At 34.3% G+C, this 18,987-nt stretch overlaps 1 protein-coding gene across 1 annotated transcript in view; it reads right to left on the reverse strand.

Moving 5' to 3' along the window:
• The window catches only part of GPR158 (G protein-coupled receptor 158), a 408,845-nt gene that overhangs the window by 202,663 nt on the left and 187,195 nt on the right, over positions 1–18,987 (reverse strand). Inside the window, exon 3 of the mRNA XM_077896758.1 lies at positions 9,554–9,656. Coding sequence (XP_077752884.1) covers positions 9,554–9,656 — 103 coding nt within the window. The remainder of the gene's footprint in view (positions 1–9,553; positions 9,657–18,987) is intronic.

Below are 18,987 nucleotides of genomic sequence, written 5' to 3' on the forward strand. Positions count from 1 at the left end.
TGCCTAATGGTAGAAATACATTTCTTTTATTACTCCAATTTTGTTGCTCATCTATATTTCCTAATTATGGTCCCCTCTACATTGATATATTGTTGTTATTCACATAAATCAAGGTTCTTTCACAGGGCTCACAATGTCCCCCAATTCTGATTTACTGGTTTACTGAAGAGACTGAGTTATTTGTCTATATTCAAACTATTAAAACAGAAAATGCAGGTAGCATTGAGGAACACAATAATCTCAGTCCTGTTGAATAGTGGATTCCTGCTGTCCAAAGCTGAACTTAAACATAGCTACCCTCTCTTATTATTCTCTTCACCAACTATTATCCAGATCTACACCAACACAGAGGACTTTACATGCCTAATGCGTTCTCTCTGTTCACTTCTCTTCCTGGTGTTCCAAGTCCTTATGACTATCTCTATCTGCCTGCATTCTTCCACTCTGCCTATAGCTAACATTCCACAGATGTATGTGCTGTACCCAAATAAGATGTGAACTCTCTAAGAATAAGACAATGGCTTTTGTATTTTCCAACACAGATTAATATTACAAAAGATCCAGTATACTGGGTCACAAAAATACAATCATGAGTGTAGGACATACAACAGAAAAAGCTTGTATACTGCATTATCTTCCTTAGGTAAGGCTGAAATAACAATGGACAGGTATTATGTCTACTAAAATAGTAGCAGCCAAATGTAAGTTTGGAAATTGACAAGTCCAAACCATTCTATAGTTCTTCATACAGGTAATATGTAATTATGTTGGTTAGACAAATGCTTCAATATTTGTGGGTAAAAACAATGTGCTAGAAAATAAACTATGATCACATTTTATTCTTTGTGTTCTAAAGTATCACAAGATCAACTCACAAATGTTGAGTAGTGAAGTGCTCTCATGAGAAACTTCCTCTTTATTAATTGCCTGAACTTTATTTGAGTATGAAAAATCATAAGGTTCCATAGGGGACACAAAGTGGTAAAATGGAGAGAGAAAAACCACAAGTCAGAGACCTGATTTCTAAAGTGCAGAAAACTAAAATTACAGATAGAGCTTTCTACATTATTTTCAGGTAGGACTCAAAGCATCATTAAATGATCTTCTGGTTCCAAAAACATTTTATCAATTTGTACTTAAGTTCTTTATCTAGGACAAGGGTATATATGCAGCTAGTAGAAAACATAATACTACTAAATAATAATAATAGGCTTTTTGTTAATCTACTAAATGGTACCTAATTTATTAAGTTCCTAGAGGGCAGGGGCCATGATTTATATATCTTTTTATGTATGCAGCATTGAATACAGTATTTTATACATACTCAGCAAATACTCAGCAAATAATTGTTGATGATGAAAGTGCTCTTCCAAAAGAATAAATGTAATATAAATGTACAGTTGAAAATATTCAACCTAACTAATCTTCAGGCTCTCAAATCATTTGTGCTTAAGAATTCATTCAAAATGCTATTTTTCAAGATGCTAGACACAAATTAGAAAAATATGTTAGGAATAGGAGTTACTACAGTTGTCTTTGGCACCTATGGGAAAGCGTGTTTAGAAAACATCTTGAAGGGTGTACATGGGTGGCTCAGTTGGTTAAGGGTCTGCCTTCAGCTCAGGTCATGAACCCAGGGTCTTGGGATCAAGCCTCACATCAGGCTCCCTACTCAGGGGAGCCTGCTTCTCCTTCTCCCTCTGCCCGCTGTTCCTCCTTGCTTGTGCTCTCTCTCTCTATCATATAAATACAATCTTTAAAGAAGACAGAAATCATCTTGGAGGATAATTTGATTTGTGAGTCTCCATTCTGAGCAACTTGAAAACATCTTCTGTGAATAGAATTCCAATCTGCTTTGCTAAAGTTTAAAAATGAAGATAATACTTGGAACTTTCAGATTAAAAAAAAAAAAAAAAAAAAACGCTCCCTGAAGACAAATTACAAATATGAAGAGCTATGAGTTTTGGCAATCGATAGCAGCTTTCAGCTCATTATATGGATGATCAAGTATGCTGCCTTGAGCAGAAATATAAAAAAGGACATTGGGAGGTTATACTAGTACCATAGGATATGTGAAGAATCAAATATTCACCTGTAAACATGAGCCTGCTGAGATAAATTGTGAAATTTGTGAACAGTATGTTAAATCTTTTTGCTTACTTTAATTTTTCTATACTAACATCAGAAAAACTCAAAACTTAGAGGCATTTTTATTTAAGTATAGTTTTACATAAACTAGTAAAAATAGAAACTTTATTTTATTTTATTTAAAATAGAAAATTTAGAATGGGTAAATAAACCATTGTACATTTACTCAATGGAATTATATGGAGCTGTTAAAATTATGTTCAGGAAAATTATGTATTAAAATGAATATACCAAGTTTTCAGAAAGATCCTATGTATAGACATTTGTATAAAAATTATAAACTTAAAGAATTAAATTATCAGCAGATTTCAAATAGCTTTTGGGATTCTATTTTTCTATACACTCCAAATGTTCTTTAATGAGATGTAATCTTTTTATAATAAAAACATTAATATTTTAAAACTATGACCCTCTAGATAGCAGTGAATAACAAAGTGAATTTTTGCTCCACATCCCTAATTAACCTACAGGTATTGAAAAACTTCAGACTTCTGAATTAAAACATAATGTTCTAAAAATCAGATTTTCTTAGCTTTTAATTTTGATATAATTTGAAACGTACAGGAAAGATGCAAAAATGGTATAAATAAATTCCATATTTGTGCAAAAAATGTGGTATATATACACAATGGAATTATTCAGCCCTGAGAAAGGAGAATATCCTGACATTTCAGACACCACTGATAGATCTTGAGTATATTATTCTATGAGAGATAAATCAGAGAAAGACAAGTACTGTATATCAATTATATGTGGAATCTAAAAAAGTCAAAACTGTAAAAAACAGAGATCAAAGTGGCAGTTACCAGGAGATATGGGTGAGGAGGAGAAGACTGATGGTGTTCAAGGTTATAAACTTGGAAGAAGTAGCATATAAGCTATAGAGATCTAGTATACAATATAATGATACAGACAATGATATTGTTCTGTAATGATGAATGTGATGAATACTGCCTCAATGGCAATCATATTAAAATATATAAATGTATTGGAGTAATATACTATACATCTTAAATTTATAAAATATAACAAAACTGGGGGAAATTCCATATATTCTTTACCCAGATCCACTATCTACATTCTATATCATTTATCTTATCTTATAGTCCCTGAAAAGATTGACAGAGGTTTATAAACTTATACGCATACTATTTTTTTCTGAACCATGTGAGAGTAAATTAGAAATTTTGTGTTCCTTTACCTATAAATATTTCAGTTTGCACATCCTAAGAAAAGAGCATTCTCATGCAAAACCACATTATGATTATGAAAGTTGGGAAATTTAATACTGATACAATATACAACATTTTTTCATGAATAGTCCATATTAAAATTCCATCAATTTTCAGTTATATCTATTGTAGTTATTTTCATCCAACCAGGATAAAATCTACATGATGCATTACACTTAGGTGCCATGTCTCTAGTCTCTGATTTGGAACATTATTAATAAAGTAATTTTTCTAGTCTTCCAAAATAGTTTGCGGATCAGTTTGTAAGTTTTGATGTTTCATAACACTTTTGTTTTACAAAGTATGAATCAGTAAAATTTTAAGACTGTATCACACAGCAAACATACAACTAAAGTCCGTTTTGCCATGTGAGGTAATACACTCACCGATTGTAAAAATGAGAATATGCACATCTTTGAGGGGTAGGAAGGGACATCATTCTGCCTATTAAAATGAGCTAGTATGTGAATGGCTGACAGTCCAATTTCCCTGCCAGGGTTTTTTTTGTTGTTGTTATAATTAATATTTTGAGGAAGATGATTATTTACAAAAGCAAATCTCAAATTAGTAGTCCAATAAAGTAAAATAATGTAACTAAATAAAAGTAGTAATAAAAATATTTTTTTAATCTAATGAAGTAAGTTTGGGGGTAGTAGAAAGAAGGAAGATTTTTTGGTTTTGGTTTTGGTGTTTGTTTGTTTTAAGGTGTTTTTTTTTAAATTTATTCATGAAAGACACACAGAGAGAGACAGAGAGAGAGAGAGAGGCAGAGACACAGGCAGAGGGAGAAGCAGGCTCCATATAGGGAACCTGATGTGGGACTCGATCCTGGGACTCCAGGATCACGCCCTGGGCCAAAGACAGGCACTAAACTGCTGAACCACCCAGGGATGCCCAAGAAGGAAGATTTTTGGATGACTGAATATTATATATGAGAGAAGGATCCATTTTAGACAAACTGAACAGAAAAAATCTGGGACATGGGAATATGATCCTCTGCTGGGTAGTGGAACAGATACTAGATGAAGGGAATAAAATTGGGGAGATTCTTGGGGAAAGAGGAAAGAAGAATAGATGCAAACTTCCAAATAATAATCATAAAACAATATTTTTGAGCATTTAAAATGTGCCAACTGCTATGATTAGAACTTTGAATTTATTATTTAATCCTTATAATAATTTTCTAAAGCATATAATATTATTCCAATTTTACATATGTCATAAGTGAAGGTTCAGGAAGTTAAAACATACAGCAGCGTCCAAGTAAGTAGTAGAGCCAGGATTCAAAACCAAGTTAGTCTTATTCCAAAAACTATACTCTTAATTACTGTGCTAAACTATGATAGAAATTCAGCTCTGGTAGAAATTTAAGAGCCAGGGTATCCAACATGGTATGGAGTATGTCCCAACAGTTGGAAAGAACATAGTCAAAGATTAACAGATAAATGCAACAGTTGAGAGTCCAAGAACACGGACACTGGCATTGGCAACTCACCCCATCTTCCAGACACACTGAGGTACTGGACTCCATTTACTAAGAGCAGGACTAACGAAGGAAGACATGAACACTGTAAACTAGGCAAATGGATGAGGCAAAAACAAAAGTACAAATACATTGGAAACTGTGCTACCGAAACTGGAATAACACTGATCAGGACTAACTGTAATACAGCAAAAGTAAATCAGACCACAAGGCTGGAGTCAGACCAATAGTGAAAGTGAGAATGCCGATAATGAGACTGTGATGCTCAAGCTCTATTAATCTGTCCTAAAATTGGAGGTGGTATTAGAGACTGATACAGGACCTCATCTGCAGAAAGCCAAGTATCTCCAGCTCTCCAGCCATAAAAAGAGGAGGGATAAACTTATTCCAGAAAGGTTAGCCTTGCTTAACAGTTTGCTTTGAGCTCAGTATCCCTATATTGTACCTGTGTTCAAAGGGCCTCTTTCTTTTCTCCCAAGATTTAGAAAATCTCTACATTCTTGCCTCTGCCCCGTCCACCACCATCATCATTGGCATCAGAGTTGCCAAAATAGGGACTGTGATTTTTAGGTAAAGGTCATTTGTAAGTTGGGTTTTTCTGGAAAGACACATGAGCTGAAGTTGATCCAAAAGAAGAAAAGTAAGACTGGAAGGCTGGTAATGTATCTATAGAAAACAGGAAAGAGGTTTCACTGAAGACAGAATTCTTACTAAGACAGATGGATTTGAGAGAGATGAGCATGTCATAAGCTTCTTTTTCATCAACCTGCAAGTGAACAGCCTGGATTTGGAGAGACAGTTATACATCAGTACTTGGTTACTCTGAAATCCTGCTACTATCCAGATGTCAGATCCTATTAGTTCACATATGACCATCAATTTCAAGAGAGATGCCAGGAACACAGTCTCTGGGCTGTCAGCACAATTTTAAATCATGTCATTTAAGCATATCCTTGTTGGTCTTTACAAGCCCTTTGTTTATTGTGGGTCTTAGTCTGAATAAAGATTTTAAATCACTTCATATTTTAACAGGATTTTTAAGTCACCTGTGCATTTTGTCTAAGACGTCAGCATTACATCTCAGCTCTTCTCTCCAAATACGGTAACATGACAATAATAGATGTGGGGATTACAGATCTTATTTTAGATTTACAACTGTAAATTAAGTGACTTTAATCTTTGAGGTAAATTCTGTTTTCTGTATCCTATTCTCCTAATCAGGCAACTAACTTCGTCCCGCTGTCTCTAACTCCCAAGCCTTCTCCCTACTGCCCTATTGAATGCAGCACCGGTTGTTATACTGTCCCATCCATGTCAAATTCATTCTCCAAAAGTTCCAGTTTTAAAAAGTTGGTTATTATAATATGATAAAATGTGAGGCTAATGACCAATGATGTTTAAGGATTCTCTCTTTACATACATCACTGATGTTTATCACTTATTTAACTATACCTACAAACATTTATCATATGCCATTGTATTATGCTAGCAGGTTTACATATGTTATCTCATTTTGGGGGTTTCTAATGCCTTCTTTACCCTTGACAAAGGGTACAGAGCTATATGCAGTCATTCCTTAAGTCATGGGTAGCTCTTTAAGAACATAAGGAGATGAGCAGAATAGATACCAACTTCCAAATAACAATCAATATACAACAATATTTTTGAGCATTTAATATGTGCCATGAACACCTGAATACTATGATTAAAATACTGACTATATTAAAATATAGTATATGTTTAATATTTTAATACAGTACATGTTTTTATAATAACCAGGAATACAAAAGAAAGTTTGGATAGTCCTTAGTCATTGACTAATCCTGACAATGAAAAGGATTCCTGTTCAGATCCCTGTTCATCTCTTTAGGACAAGGAAGGAATAATAATGGATTTTCCTGCAATCTGACAGGCCATCAGGAAAGACAGCTTTGGTCAAAGAACACTTTACTGACTTCAAATTATAACATATAGCTAGCCTTCTGCTCTGTCATTGGGGAAGGTCAAGTCTGATTAAGTAAGTGCTAAGGTCAAACCTGAATCACAGCTAAATGTCTAAATATAGATCGTCTTTCTAAAAACTGTGGCCTCTTTTCCATGACTGCAGTGTGTACAACACAGGAGTTAGATTTACGCAGAGAAGCCGCCTTTTCTTAGAAAAAGTAGGTCCAGTGAAAAACATTGGCTTTTAAAATAAGGAAGAAAGTAGGAGTGTGCAAATTAAATAAAGATAAGTTGTTAAAGGTTAACTAGTTTCTCCTGGTGGTGTTATAAGCAAATGGCATAGTCATTCTCTGGTTCTAAAATATTTAGATGTTTTATTTCAGTCACATAGTGGGAGCTGAGAACAAATGTGGGTAAACCAGATACAAAATACCTTCACAGAACATAAGCTAAAACCTATTCCCTTAATTCTTCAGTGTTGAATCATCTGTTATGTCTGGACCGTAAATGTGAAGAATGCCAAAGTAGCTCTGGTATTGCCATGGTTTGGTACACACAGATACAAGGAAAAGCATGTCTACTCTGAAAATATGTTATCGTCACTACTATTGTATTAGTTTTCTACTGCTACATAACAAATTACTGGAAATTTGGGAGCTTAACATACCTATTCATTATTTCCCAGTTTCTGTTGATCAGAAGTGTGGGCACAGTGTAGCGAGCTCTCCGCTCGGGGTCTTACTAGACTGAAATCAAGGTTTTGGCCTGCTGTCTTCTCATGTGGAGCTCAGGATCTCCTTCCATGTGTATTCAGGCTTTTAGAAAAATTTAGTTGCTTGAGTTATAGAACTGAGGTCCATGTTTTCTTGGTTGCTGCCTGTGAGATCTGCTCTCAGCTCTCAGAGGGCTCACTCAGTTTTTAGCCACAGCCCTCACACAACAAGGTAGTTTATTTCTTCAAGGCCAGCACTAGAATTTCCCTTCGGTCAGCTACGATGGGAAGGAATTTTCTTTAATGCAACATAATCACATAGGTGACTAAACTATCACCTTTGCTATATAATACAGCCTAAACAGGGGGTGACCACCTCCCTGCATTCACGGGTCCCACCCTCAAGTAAGAGGAAAGTGTTGGGCAGGGCCTGTGCGAACAGAAGCCTGAAGGCCATTTGAGAATTATACCTGTAATTATTCATAGAACAAGGGCTGACCTCTGAACTATATGACTGAGGACAGAGCGAAATGTTACTCATCTCCAGAGCTTATAACTTAAATGTAAACAGATTCAGTTCCAAGAATGTTTTCCAGGAGAAAACAAAACAAAACAAAAATCTACAAATTTTACCAAAATTCCTAGAGGAAGAAACTCAGATTTCAATCTCAATGTACCCTTTGAACTGTGCCTAGTAAAAATGCAAATTCCTATAAAGACCAGTAAGGCTTGCAAAGATTTGTGAATGACTATCTAAAAGATACCCGTACCTCAGTTTCAGTAAACCTCAAGCCCTAACTTCCTATGAAACCAACTTTTTTACCACTATACTCCTTCTTAGCTATTATATCCATTGGCTGACTACAAGCTAGTGTGGCAACATTGCATTCTCTAGAGATAAAGTAAAAAAGTCAATATTCAAATTGTAACACTGACATTTTCTGAAGTAGGAATATAATAGCAGATGACCAAGTTTTGATTCTAGAGTATATACCTTGTATAATCACTTCCCCTGGAATGTGAGTGGATCTGTAAATATGATGAGATGGTCTCTATTTTGATTAGGTTACATTATCAGGTAAAGTGGTGGGATACTTACTCTCATTATACTATGTTATATATGGTTCAATCTGACCAGATTGAGGAAATTGTTTTGCTAGCTTTGAAGAGGTGAGCTGCAATGCAGTAAGAGGGTCACATGAATAGGCCTTAAGGCAACTCAGAGGAGCTCAGAGTAAGCCTCAGCTGACTAACATCTAGAAAAAAAAAAAAAAAAAAACCCAGGAGCCTGTGAGATACTGACATGAATGAGCTTGGAAGAAGACCCCAGGCCTAGGATCACACTGCATCACAGATGTCACCTGGTGAGACAGAGGGCCAACCTCACCTCTGACTGGAAAGGTAACAAACGAAAACTGTGATAATAAATGTATGGTCTTTAAAATGTTAAATTTATGATAGTTCTTTATGCAGTGTAGAAAATTAATATATAAATTAATAAATAGGGCAGCTCCAGTGGCTCAGCGGTTTAGCGCCGCCTTCAGCTCAGACTGTGATCCTGGGGACCCTGGATGGAGTCTCACATCAGGCTCCCTGCATGGAGCCTGCTTCTCCCTCTGCCTGTGTCTCTGCCTCTGTGTGTGTGTGTGTCTCTCATGAATAAATAAATAAAATCATTTTTTTGTAAATTAATTAATTAATTAATTAATAAACAAACTAGCAAAATTAGGTTTAGTAAATTTCTGTAGCAACAGCTCTCAATAACTGAATCCCAATTGATTTTACTACACAGCTAACATTATTTTAGGAAAAGTATTGAAAACTAAAACATACTTAAAATAAACACATTATTTTGTGGTACTCCAGGGCACGAAAGATGACAAACCAAAGCAAAAACTCTAAGGGATGAAATACTACCAAACCAGTGGAGATTGAAACAAATAACTCCAACAATGTAAAATGAAAATCTGAATAATTAATAATCATATATATTATGTGTATTCATATGTATGTAGAGAAGCGAAGGACACTTACTCTGAAAGCTGTTCACTGAGAAGTCTTGAGGATGATAGAATCCTGCTTTGCAAATGCACTGGTAGGCTCCAAGCACGAATCCTAGGCCTTTAATTGGCATACACTATGAAAAAGAAAAGATAGCAGTAGAGTTGATCACAGTTTATTTCACAGTATAAAGACCCACAGATATCCATCACTGCAAATGGTAACAGAACTATCACATTTTCCAGAAATAAAGTATCTCTTTTTTGAACTCTTATTTTATATTTGTTTGTCAACAGATACTTTTTTAGAAGCTACAGTTTCCTTTCTAAATATACGCCATCATGGATGTAGGCGCCACACAACTTTATTCATTTATTCATTCAGTTGCCATAGGGACTAAATTTCTAAGCATGGCTTTTGGGTTTGATGCTTCAAATATCATCTTATTGCTTTAAGAAGTATTTCCAAAGCCTATAAGAATGTCTTTAAAAAGATTCCATGCTAAATATTTCTATCACAGCAAAAGTAGGTAGAAAAGTATATAGATGGACAGAATTTGGGATGTGAAACTTGCTTCTCTGAATTAAATATTCATCAAATTTTCATCCTTGGAATAAAATAACACAAATTGGTGAAATAAAACAAGTAAACTTTAAGGTGAAAATTTAGAAGAGAAAAAAAAAAGATAAAAATAATGATCCTGGGATCCCTGGGTGGCGCAGCGGTTTAGTGCCTGCCTTTGGCCCAGGGCGCGATCCTGGAGATCCGGGATTGAATCCCACGTTGGGCTCCCAGTGCATGGAGCCTGCTTCTCCCTCTGCCTGTGTCTCTGCCTCTCTCTCTCACTGTGTGCCTATCATAAGTAAATAAAAATTTAAAAAAATAATAATGATCCTGAGGGTTCTTCATCTAAAATCTGTTGCATAGATAAGTGTTCTACCTGTACATAAATTTAAAAAATTATCAGCTTTCTAAATATGTCACATAAATAGATATAACAGATATCTCTCAAAAGTTTAATCTTGGCTTCTTTCAAAGATACCACTTGAGTCTCATAAAATTTGGCTTAACATACTTCATTTCTGCTACATTAAATGATATAAGCATGGAATAAATTCTATTAAAATACAAACAGTACATCAATGAAACAGGAGTATGTCAAGACAATAGACAGCACTGAAACTTTTCTGCTATTTCTCTACCAAGATGCTAATCCTTTGACTTTTTCCATTATAATCAACTAGAAAATCTTACAATCTAATGGATTTTAGTTATAAAATGTCTCCTTAAAACAGAAGCCCTTAAGAGAAGACTCTAAATAATTTAAATAATAATTCCACAATCTAAACTTTAATGATTGGTATCAAGATCAATATTACATACCATGAAAACTCTAAGAAATAGAAAAGCATTTATATATAAGGTAGCAAGAGCTAATATATGTCCTAAATTCATACAGATATAATAAGAACATGTCTAACCTCTTTCGAAGAGACCTCCTTGAATATTTTATTTCATTAATTCCACCCTTACCCCCCAGCCTTTTTTTTTTTTTACCTAATACACAATTTATATCTAATTATACCTTGAAATTGAAAACACAGTTCCTGATCTAGAGCAATATACAAGAAGAGAGAAGTACCAATCAATTTAACTGAGTTGGCAAGTATTTATGAAATAACTGCTCTGGGCTTAGAAAATTCCTAGAAAACCGAACTGAAATAACACATACTATTTATAAAGATCCATTTACACAATAGGTCAGATCGTATTTCTAAGCTATATAAATTATAAACAATTATAACATTTGCTTTGCAGAAGCACTAGTATTATGAATAGAGCATATTATTTGTGGTCAGTCAGAAAATAAGGATTTGAATTATCACTTTATCACTAACTAGCTATGTGAACTTGGGATGTTCTCTTAACTTCTCTGAGCCTTAGTTTTTTAATTTGTATGAACAATCATTCAGTCAAATTCATGTACAGTTTGAAGACAACTGAAACACCAAGATATCCTAATAGGTTAAATATGGGATATAAGAGGAAGTGAAGGATGATATTATTCTGGTTTTTTTTTTGGCCTGAGCAACCTTAAGACTAGAGCTGCCATCATTGACCTAGGAAAAGTTCCTGGTAGAGAAGACTTGGACGAAAGAGCAGTTCAGTTTTGCAAGTGTTAAGTGTGAAGTGCTATTTAACACTTAATTGTAGATATCAAATAGGCAGGCTGATAAAACAGTACAGAGTTTAGAAGAGATGTCTGGGCTATGTAATTTGGGACTGATTTGCACAAAGATGATAGGTAAAGCCATGAAATCCGGTAAGACCAGATTGCTAAGGGAATGCCTACAGGCTGTAAAGGACAGAGGTCCAAAGTGGTGAGACTCAGGACACTCTAGAGCTAAAAGGTCAGGCAGAAAGGAAGAAACAAAGGATACTCAGAAGAGTAATAAAGTGTGGTATCATTAACCCATTAACTAGATTGTAATACTATGGACATTGCATGTGAAATTTCTTGTGAGTTATATTTAGTAAACATTCACACAGCATAGGTTTATCCAGGTAAACTAAGTCTCTCTTAGATACTAAGAATAAATAGTGTGCTCTAAATATTCTGCCTCACTGGAATTTGGAGGTTAATGCTATTTCTTAAAACAGCATTAAATTACCGGATAATACGACAGTACTACAACAGTAATTCAGTTGAAAATTCTAAATGTTTAAGAGAGATCTGAAAGTTTACTGGAATAAGAATACCTCTTTACAAGCTAACTCTAAATTTGAAATAAAAATGAAAGTTAAGAAAAACCTATCAGATAAATGTGACCAAATATAAAGTCCCTTGAGAATAAAAAAAAGTTTCCTAATTTTATTTTGGAAAAAGTAATATAACTTATTAGTCACCTCAAATTCTTTTTTTTATCCTTAAATTATATTTTCAAAGAAAAGAAAAAAACATTGTCAGTTAATATCAATGAAAGAATAGCATCTTGCTATACTTCGAAACGGTAGGATCTACATAGAACTCAATGTGCTATTGCTTATATGTTTGCCTTAGAGTATAAAAGTGATCCTGGCTTATTTTTCTATTAATTATCATAAATTTGCAATGAACTTGCCATGCTTTCTTGCTCCATCTGCCATCACCATTCTGTAGCTACTCTAACTCTGCCACCTCAGAATCAAACTTATACATTTTCAAGATTAGGCAACTAGTTTAGTATCCAAACTAGTTTTTAAAAATCTATATAAATATGATTACTACTCAACTAAGGTGGATCATATTTGGATTGAGGAGCTGCTTTCTATAGTTTTTCTCTTTAGAGATTTAGAATTTTGAAAAGATCCTCATGTAATACAAGAAAAAATCTTCAGAATCTTACCCTAATTTAACATTCATTTAAAATATTCACTTAAAATACTCATTTGGGGTATTCAAAACATTCATTCATTTTAGATATTCAAGCCTACATCTTTCTACTTTATCTTTATAGAAGTCCCAAAAGGTAGAAATGGAAAGAGCAACCTCCATGGAGGTATCTGTTCCATGATGGCCTTTGATAAACATTAAGCTTCTTATGTCAAGATTTAGTATTCCTCTGAATGAGGTAGCTACTCACAAGACTGGATACCCTCTTTAATGAAACTACAATGCCCATACTTACTAAGCCATCAGCAGAGATATACTAAGGATAGTCTTGACAACCTACAATCAAAGTCGTGTTCCTGGGAGTAATCCAGGTCCACATGGAAAGAGATGGTGGTCAAGAGTTTAAAGCAAAATAGATTCCTAAAGGGATGCTTGAATGGCTCAGTTATTTGGGTGTCTGCCTTCAGCTCAGGTCATGATCCCAGGGTCCAGGGACTGAGGTCCACATTAGGCTCCCTGCTAAGTGAGGAGTCTGCTTCTCCCTCTGCTGCTCCTCTGCTGCTCTCCTTGCTTGTGCTCTTTTCCTGTCAAATAAATGAATAAAATCTTTAAAAAAATTCCTAAAAATCTACAGCCTATCAAGTCTGAGTCATACAGAAATAAAAATTCTGAATAGATTTATAACTAGTAAGAAGACTGAATCAAAAACCTCCCAATGGAGAAAAAAGCACAGGACCAGAAAGCCTCAATGGGCAATTCTACCAAAGAGCCAAAGGAAAATTAACACCAAACTTTTCCTCAAACTCTTATAAAAATTGAAATGAAAATACTTCCTAACTCATTTTATGAAGCCAACATTTTCCTGATACCAAATCAGACAAAGATACTATAAGAAAAGAAAACTATGTATCAATATTCCTGATTAATATTGACGTGAAAATCTTCAACAAAATCTTCAACAAAATTGCAAGCCAAATTCAGTTAAAAGGACTACACGCCATAACCAAGTGGAACTTATTCTTGGAATGCAATGATAATTCAACTTATAAATCATTCAATACAATACAACATATTGACAAAATGAAGGACAAAAACTACATGACCATTTCAAGTAATTTAGAAAAAGCACTTGACAAAATTCAACACCCTTTCATAATAAAAACACTCAACAAACTAGGAACAGAAAGAAACTATCTCAACATAATAAAGGCCATATATAAAAAGCCTATGGCTAACATCATGCCCAATGGTGAAATGTGGAATGATTTTCCTCTAAGATAAGAAACAAGGCAAAGCCTCTGTCACTTCCATTCAGGATTACTGGAAGTCCTTGGCAGAGTAATTAGAAAATAAATAAAAGGCATTCAAAAAGAAAGGAAGAAGTATAATTATCTGTTTGCAGAAGACATGATCTTACATGTAGAAAACCCTAAAGATTTTGCCAAAAATAAAAGAATAAAGAAACCCTGTTAGAATTAATAACCATATTAATCTAAGTTCTAGGATATAGAAGCAACATAAAAAAATTGATTGAGTTTCTATACACAATCACAATCCAGAAATGACATTTAAAAAACAATTCCACTTATAATAGCTTCAGAAAGAATAAAATACTTAGGAGTAACCTAACCAAACTGAAAACTACAAAACTTGCTGAAAAAATTAAATATACCAATACATGAACTGACAGCCATGTACATGGATTAGAAGACAACACTGTTAGAATTCTCATGCTACCCAACGCTATCTCTATTAAAATCCTGATGGTATTTTTATCAGAAACAGAAAACCATCCTAAAAATCATATGGAATCTCTAGAACCCTAAATAGTCAAAGCAATCTTGCAAATGAAGATAAATTTGCAGGTCTCACACTTTGTAATTTCAAAAACATTTACAAAACTACAGTAATCAAAACAATGTGGTATTGGCATAACAGCAAAGCGAAGTGGTACACAGACACAGAGTAGAGGGCCCAGAAATAAGCCCTCAAATATAATGATCAAATAACATTTGCAAGGATTCCAGTACCATGCAATGGGGGTAAAAAAAAAAAAAAAAAAAAAAAAAAAAGCAATCTCTTCAACAAATGATGCTGGGAAAATTGAATATCCACATGCAAAAGAATTAAGTTGAACACTGACCTTAGAGTACACACAAGAATTAACTCAAAATAGATTAAAGACCTAAATTCAGGCCTAAACCCATAAACTTCCAGAAGGAAATGGGAAAAACTTCATGACATTGGATTCGGGAATGATTTCTTGGATATGTCATCAAAAGCACAGGCAACAAAAGCAAAAAATAGGCAAATGGGATTACATCAAATTTAAAAACATCTATGCATTAAAGGAAACAATCAAGTTTGAAGAGCAACCTATAAAATGAGAGGAAATATTTGTAAACAACATACCTGATAGGGGGTTAATACCTAGAATATATAAAAACTGCAATTCAACAATAACAACAATAAATTACCTGGTTTAAAAATCAGCAAAAAATTTGAACAGACACTTCTCCAAAGAAGATAGACAAATGACCAAGACACATATGAAAAAATGCTTGACTTCACTAACCATTAGAGAAAGCAAATCAAAACTACAATGAGGTATTAGCCTATAACCATTATTATGGACACATTATGGACACTATCAAATATTGGCAAGGATGTAGAGAAATTAGAGTCCTTATGCACTGTTGGTGGGAATATAAAATAGTGCAGCCACTATGGAAACAATATGGAGGTTTCTCAAAAAATTAAAAACAGAACTTCCGTATAATCCAGGAACCCACTTGCAGCTATATATCCAAAATAACTGAAAGCAAGTCTTAAAGAAATATTTGATACCCAGTTCACTGCAGCATTATTCACCATAGCCAAGAGGTAAAAGCAATTCAAATGTTCATTAATGGATAAAGGAAATGTACTATATACACACAATGGAATTTTTTTTTTTTTTACACAATGGAATTATTATTAAGTATTTAAAAAGAAGGAAATCCTGTCACATGCTAAAACATAGATGAACCTTGAGGACAGGATCCTACGTGAAATAAGCCAGTCACAAAAAGACAAATACCATATAAAGTCACTTGTATGTGATTCTAAAGTAATTAAATTCATAGCAAAAAAGAAAGTAGAATGGTAATTGCCAGAGACTGAAAGAGGAACTGAGGACTTATTTAGTGAGCATATAGCATTTCAGTTTTGCAAGATGACAGAGTTCTATATCTGTTATGCGACAATGTGAATAGAGCTAATCTACTGAACTTAAAATTAAAAAATGGTTAAGATGGTAAATTTAATGTCACATGTTTTATATCAAAATCAAACATTTTTAAAAAGACTTTAGAGCAAAATGGTCTTTCCTTCCTCAACAATGTATATGTAAACACTACAGAAGACACTGCAACACATAATTGGTAAGACATATAATTCATCTCAATTCCTGGTGAACATAATTGCAAAACAAAACCTGGCCAGCTTGACAGTCATGAAGATTTTGTATGAAGGTACTACTGAGCAATGCAATGGCTAAAACAAAGGCTAAACTTGAGTATGTTTGGTCTTTAATGGAAACAATGCTTGTGTCTAAGGATCATATTTACATATAATTCTGAAAACTAGTCACATTTACATATAATTCATAAAAACTAATTTTGCTCCACCTGAAGGAAGAGGCAAAAAGAAAATGCAAATATGATAAAACTGATATAATTCAAAATCCTCCAGAAATGGGTCTTTAAATACTTTTCTAAAAACTTTGTTTTAAAATCTTCTTATAAGGCAGAACACTTTCAGGCTTCTCTGAACTGAACACCATGGACAGAATTTAACATTTTCTCCCTGAGTCAGAGTTGTTACTTTGAACACTAAGTACGAGATGATTCTGAAAAACACTGATGCCCTTTGGAGCTATTGAAGGTTTATGGCTATTTTCTCTTACACTAAACACCAAGACTGCTAAACCTTTTGAGTTCTTAGGCTTTTTTAATGTGTTTTTCTTTTTGCTTCTTTGTTTTGAACTAACAGTTGTCATATTTTAAGTATAAAACATAAACATACTGTTAAAATTGTCTATTTCCTTTTCATTTATAGTTATAATTACCTATATACATGTAAACTAGATCACCAAGCATGAGAAGAGTATATGTAATAATAAATAACAAGGTAAGAGTAAATAAGATAATAGTTAATATTTTCTGACTATTTACTGATGTAGTTTATGAACACATGTGAGGTTCTGTGAGGTCTGGAGCCGACTGCCAAGAAAGAATTCTTGAGACATCTTCAGCGTAAAATGATGGTTTTATTAAAGTATGGAGACAGGCCCATAGGCAGAAAGAGCTGCTACTCCCTGGTGCCTTCTGCTGCCTCCTGCCTCAGGATTTTGAGGAGCAATTATGTATGTTGGAAGAAGTAAAGATAAAGGAAGCTTCAAAAGGATCTACACATACTAAAGAAGATGCAGGTTACCAGACTCCTTACTATTGTTAAACCAAGGTTGTTTTTACCTCTAGCAAGGCATTAACATGAAATAGGAGTTTCCTGGAAGAACATTATATTCTGCTTTCCTCAAGTATTTGTCAATGGGCTGCAGGTTATAAGGACATTTAATTTTATCTATATTTTCCTCTGCCTTTGTTTCCCACATCATTTCCCTTATGCCAGGCACTGTTCTAATGCCTGCACTAGTATTAACACATATAATCCTATATCAATTCTATTATCATCTCTATATGAAAGATGAAAAATACTGAGACACAGACTACTAAAGTAGCATGCCCAAAGCCACCCAGCTAGTAAGTGACAGAGCCTGGATTCAACCCCAGGAGTGTGGCTTCAGAGTAATGACTACTCTCCACAAAATATGGGCACATAATAGCATTCTATAAACAAGAATAGATGTTACCACCTGGTCACTTTGGAATCTATCTTGATTGTTCTAAGACATTTATTTTTCCATTTCTCTTGGTTTGGGACAATATTGAAATGGATCAGTTTGCTGGATCATTTAGCTTCAAGTTAAGTGAAAATTATTAATTTTAAAATATATGTGTATAAAATATATTTAAGACATGCAGTTAATTCTTATACCTGTTACAAATTTTAAAAATAAGCCTCTGTCTTACCAATGTAGAGCTCCTTTGAATGAATCTTCAATTCAGGGTAGGTAAGTGAAGTATCTCTTCTCAACCTGAATTCCTGAAACAGAAGCCCTTCTAGGTCTCAAGAGAATCATGAGACCAGTTCACAGATGCTTAATCCCAAACTAAACTCAGCAAGCATAGCAATGAAAACCAAGGACATTCATGGCCATCTAGACTGTCACTTCTTTATAGGCAAAAACATGACTCTGCTCTGCTTGGACAGAAGACTTACCTAACTCCAGTAAGGATTTCCTGTTGTATTAACTTTCCTGAACCTTATTCAAAAAGCAGATGACAACACAGAGGCACAAGAAAAGAGGCCTGATGCCGGCAAGATGCAGGAGTAACTGAGGCTTCTAGACTATGTTTAAAAGACAGCAGCTCCCCCCCCACCCCGCTTTTACTCGTTCTATGTATTTTGTGAGGATATACTGTAAAATGTTGATTGTTAATTTGGGAGTGGGTCTGGGGAGACATGGTACTAAAACAGCTTAGTTATACTATCATCCAGTGGCTCTTCTCTACAATTATTTGAAAGTTTATTAAAAACAAAAGGAAAATACCCTAACTGAGGAAATCTAAAAGGCCTCCAGGCAATGAGAGGGTACACATCACCCACATATTTCATCAAACAATATTCCAAGAAAACAAGAACTCATGAATAACAAATAATGCAGTATTTCACCAGGGTGAAAAAAAAACTACATTTTGTCTCTATTACTCATTAGCTACCAGAATCTAGTTTAAAAAGTATAATGGACTGGGGCAGGGGAGGGGTGAGGAATGAGGGGATATTTCACATTATGATACAGTTAAAATTTAAAAAGAAATTGTTTTCTATTATTAATTTTTGACATACCTATTGTATTTGGTAGAGCCAGCTCTCACAAAAGAAGGCTAAAAGATGACAGTGAAGCATCTGGCACAGACACATTACAAATTTA

Source organism: Canis aureus, chromosome 5 (assembly GCF_053574225.1).
Source record: "Canis aureus isolate CA01 chromosome 5, VMU_Caureus_v.1.0, whole genome shotgun sequence".
Classification (NCBI taxonomy): Eukaryota; Metazoa; Chordata; class Mammalia; order Carnivora; family Canidae; genus Canis; species Canis aureus.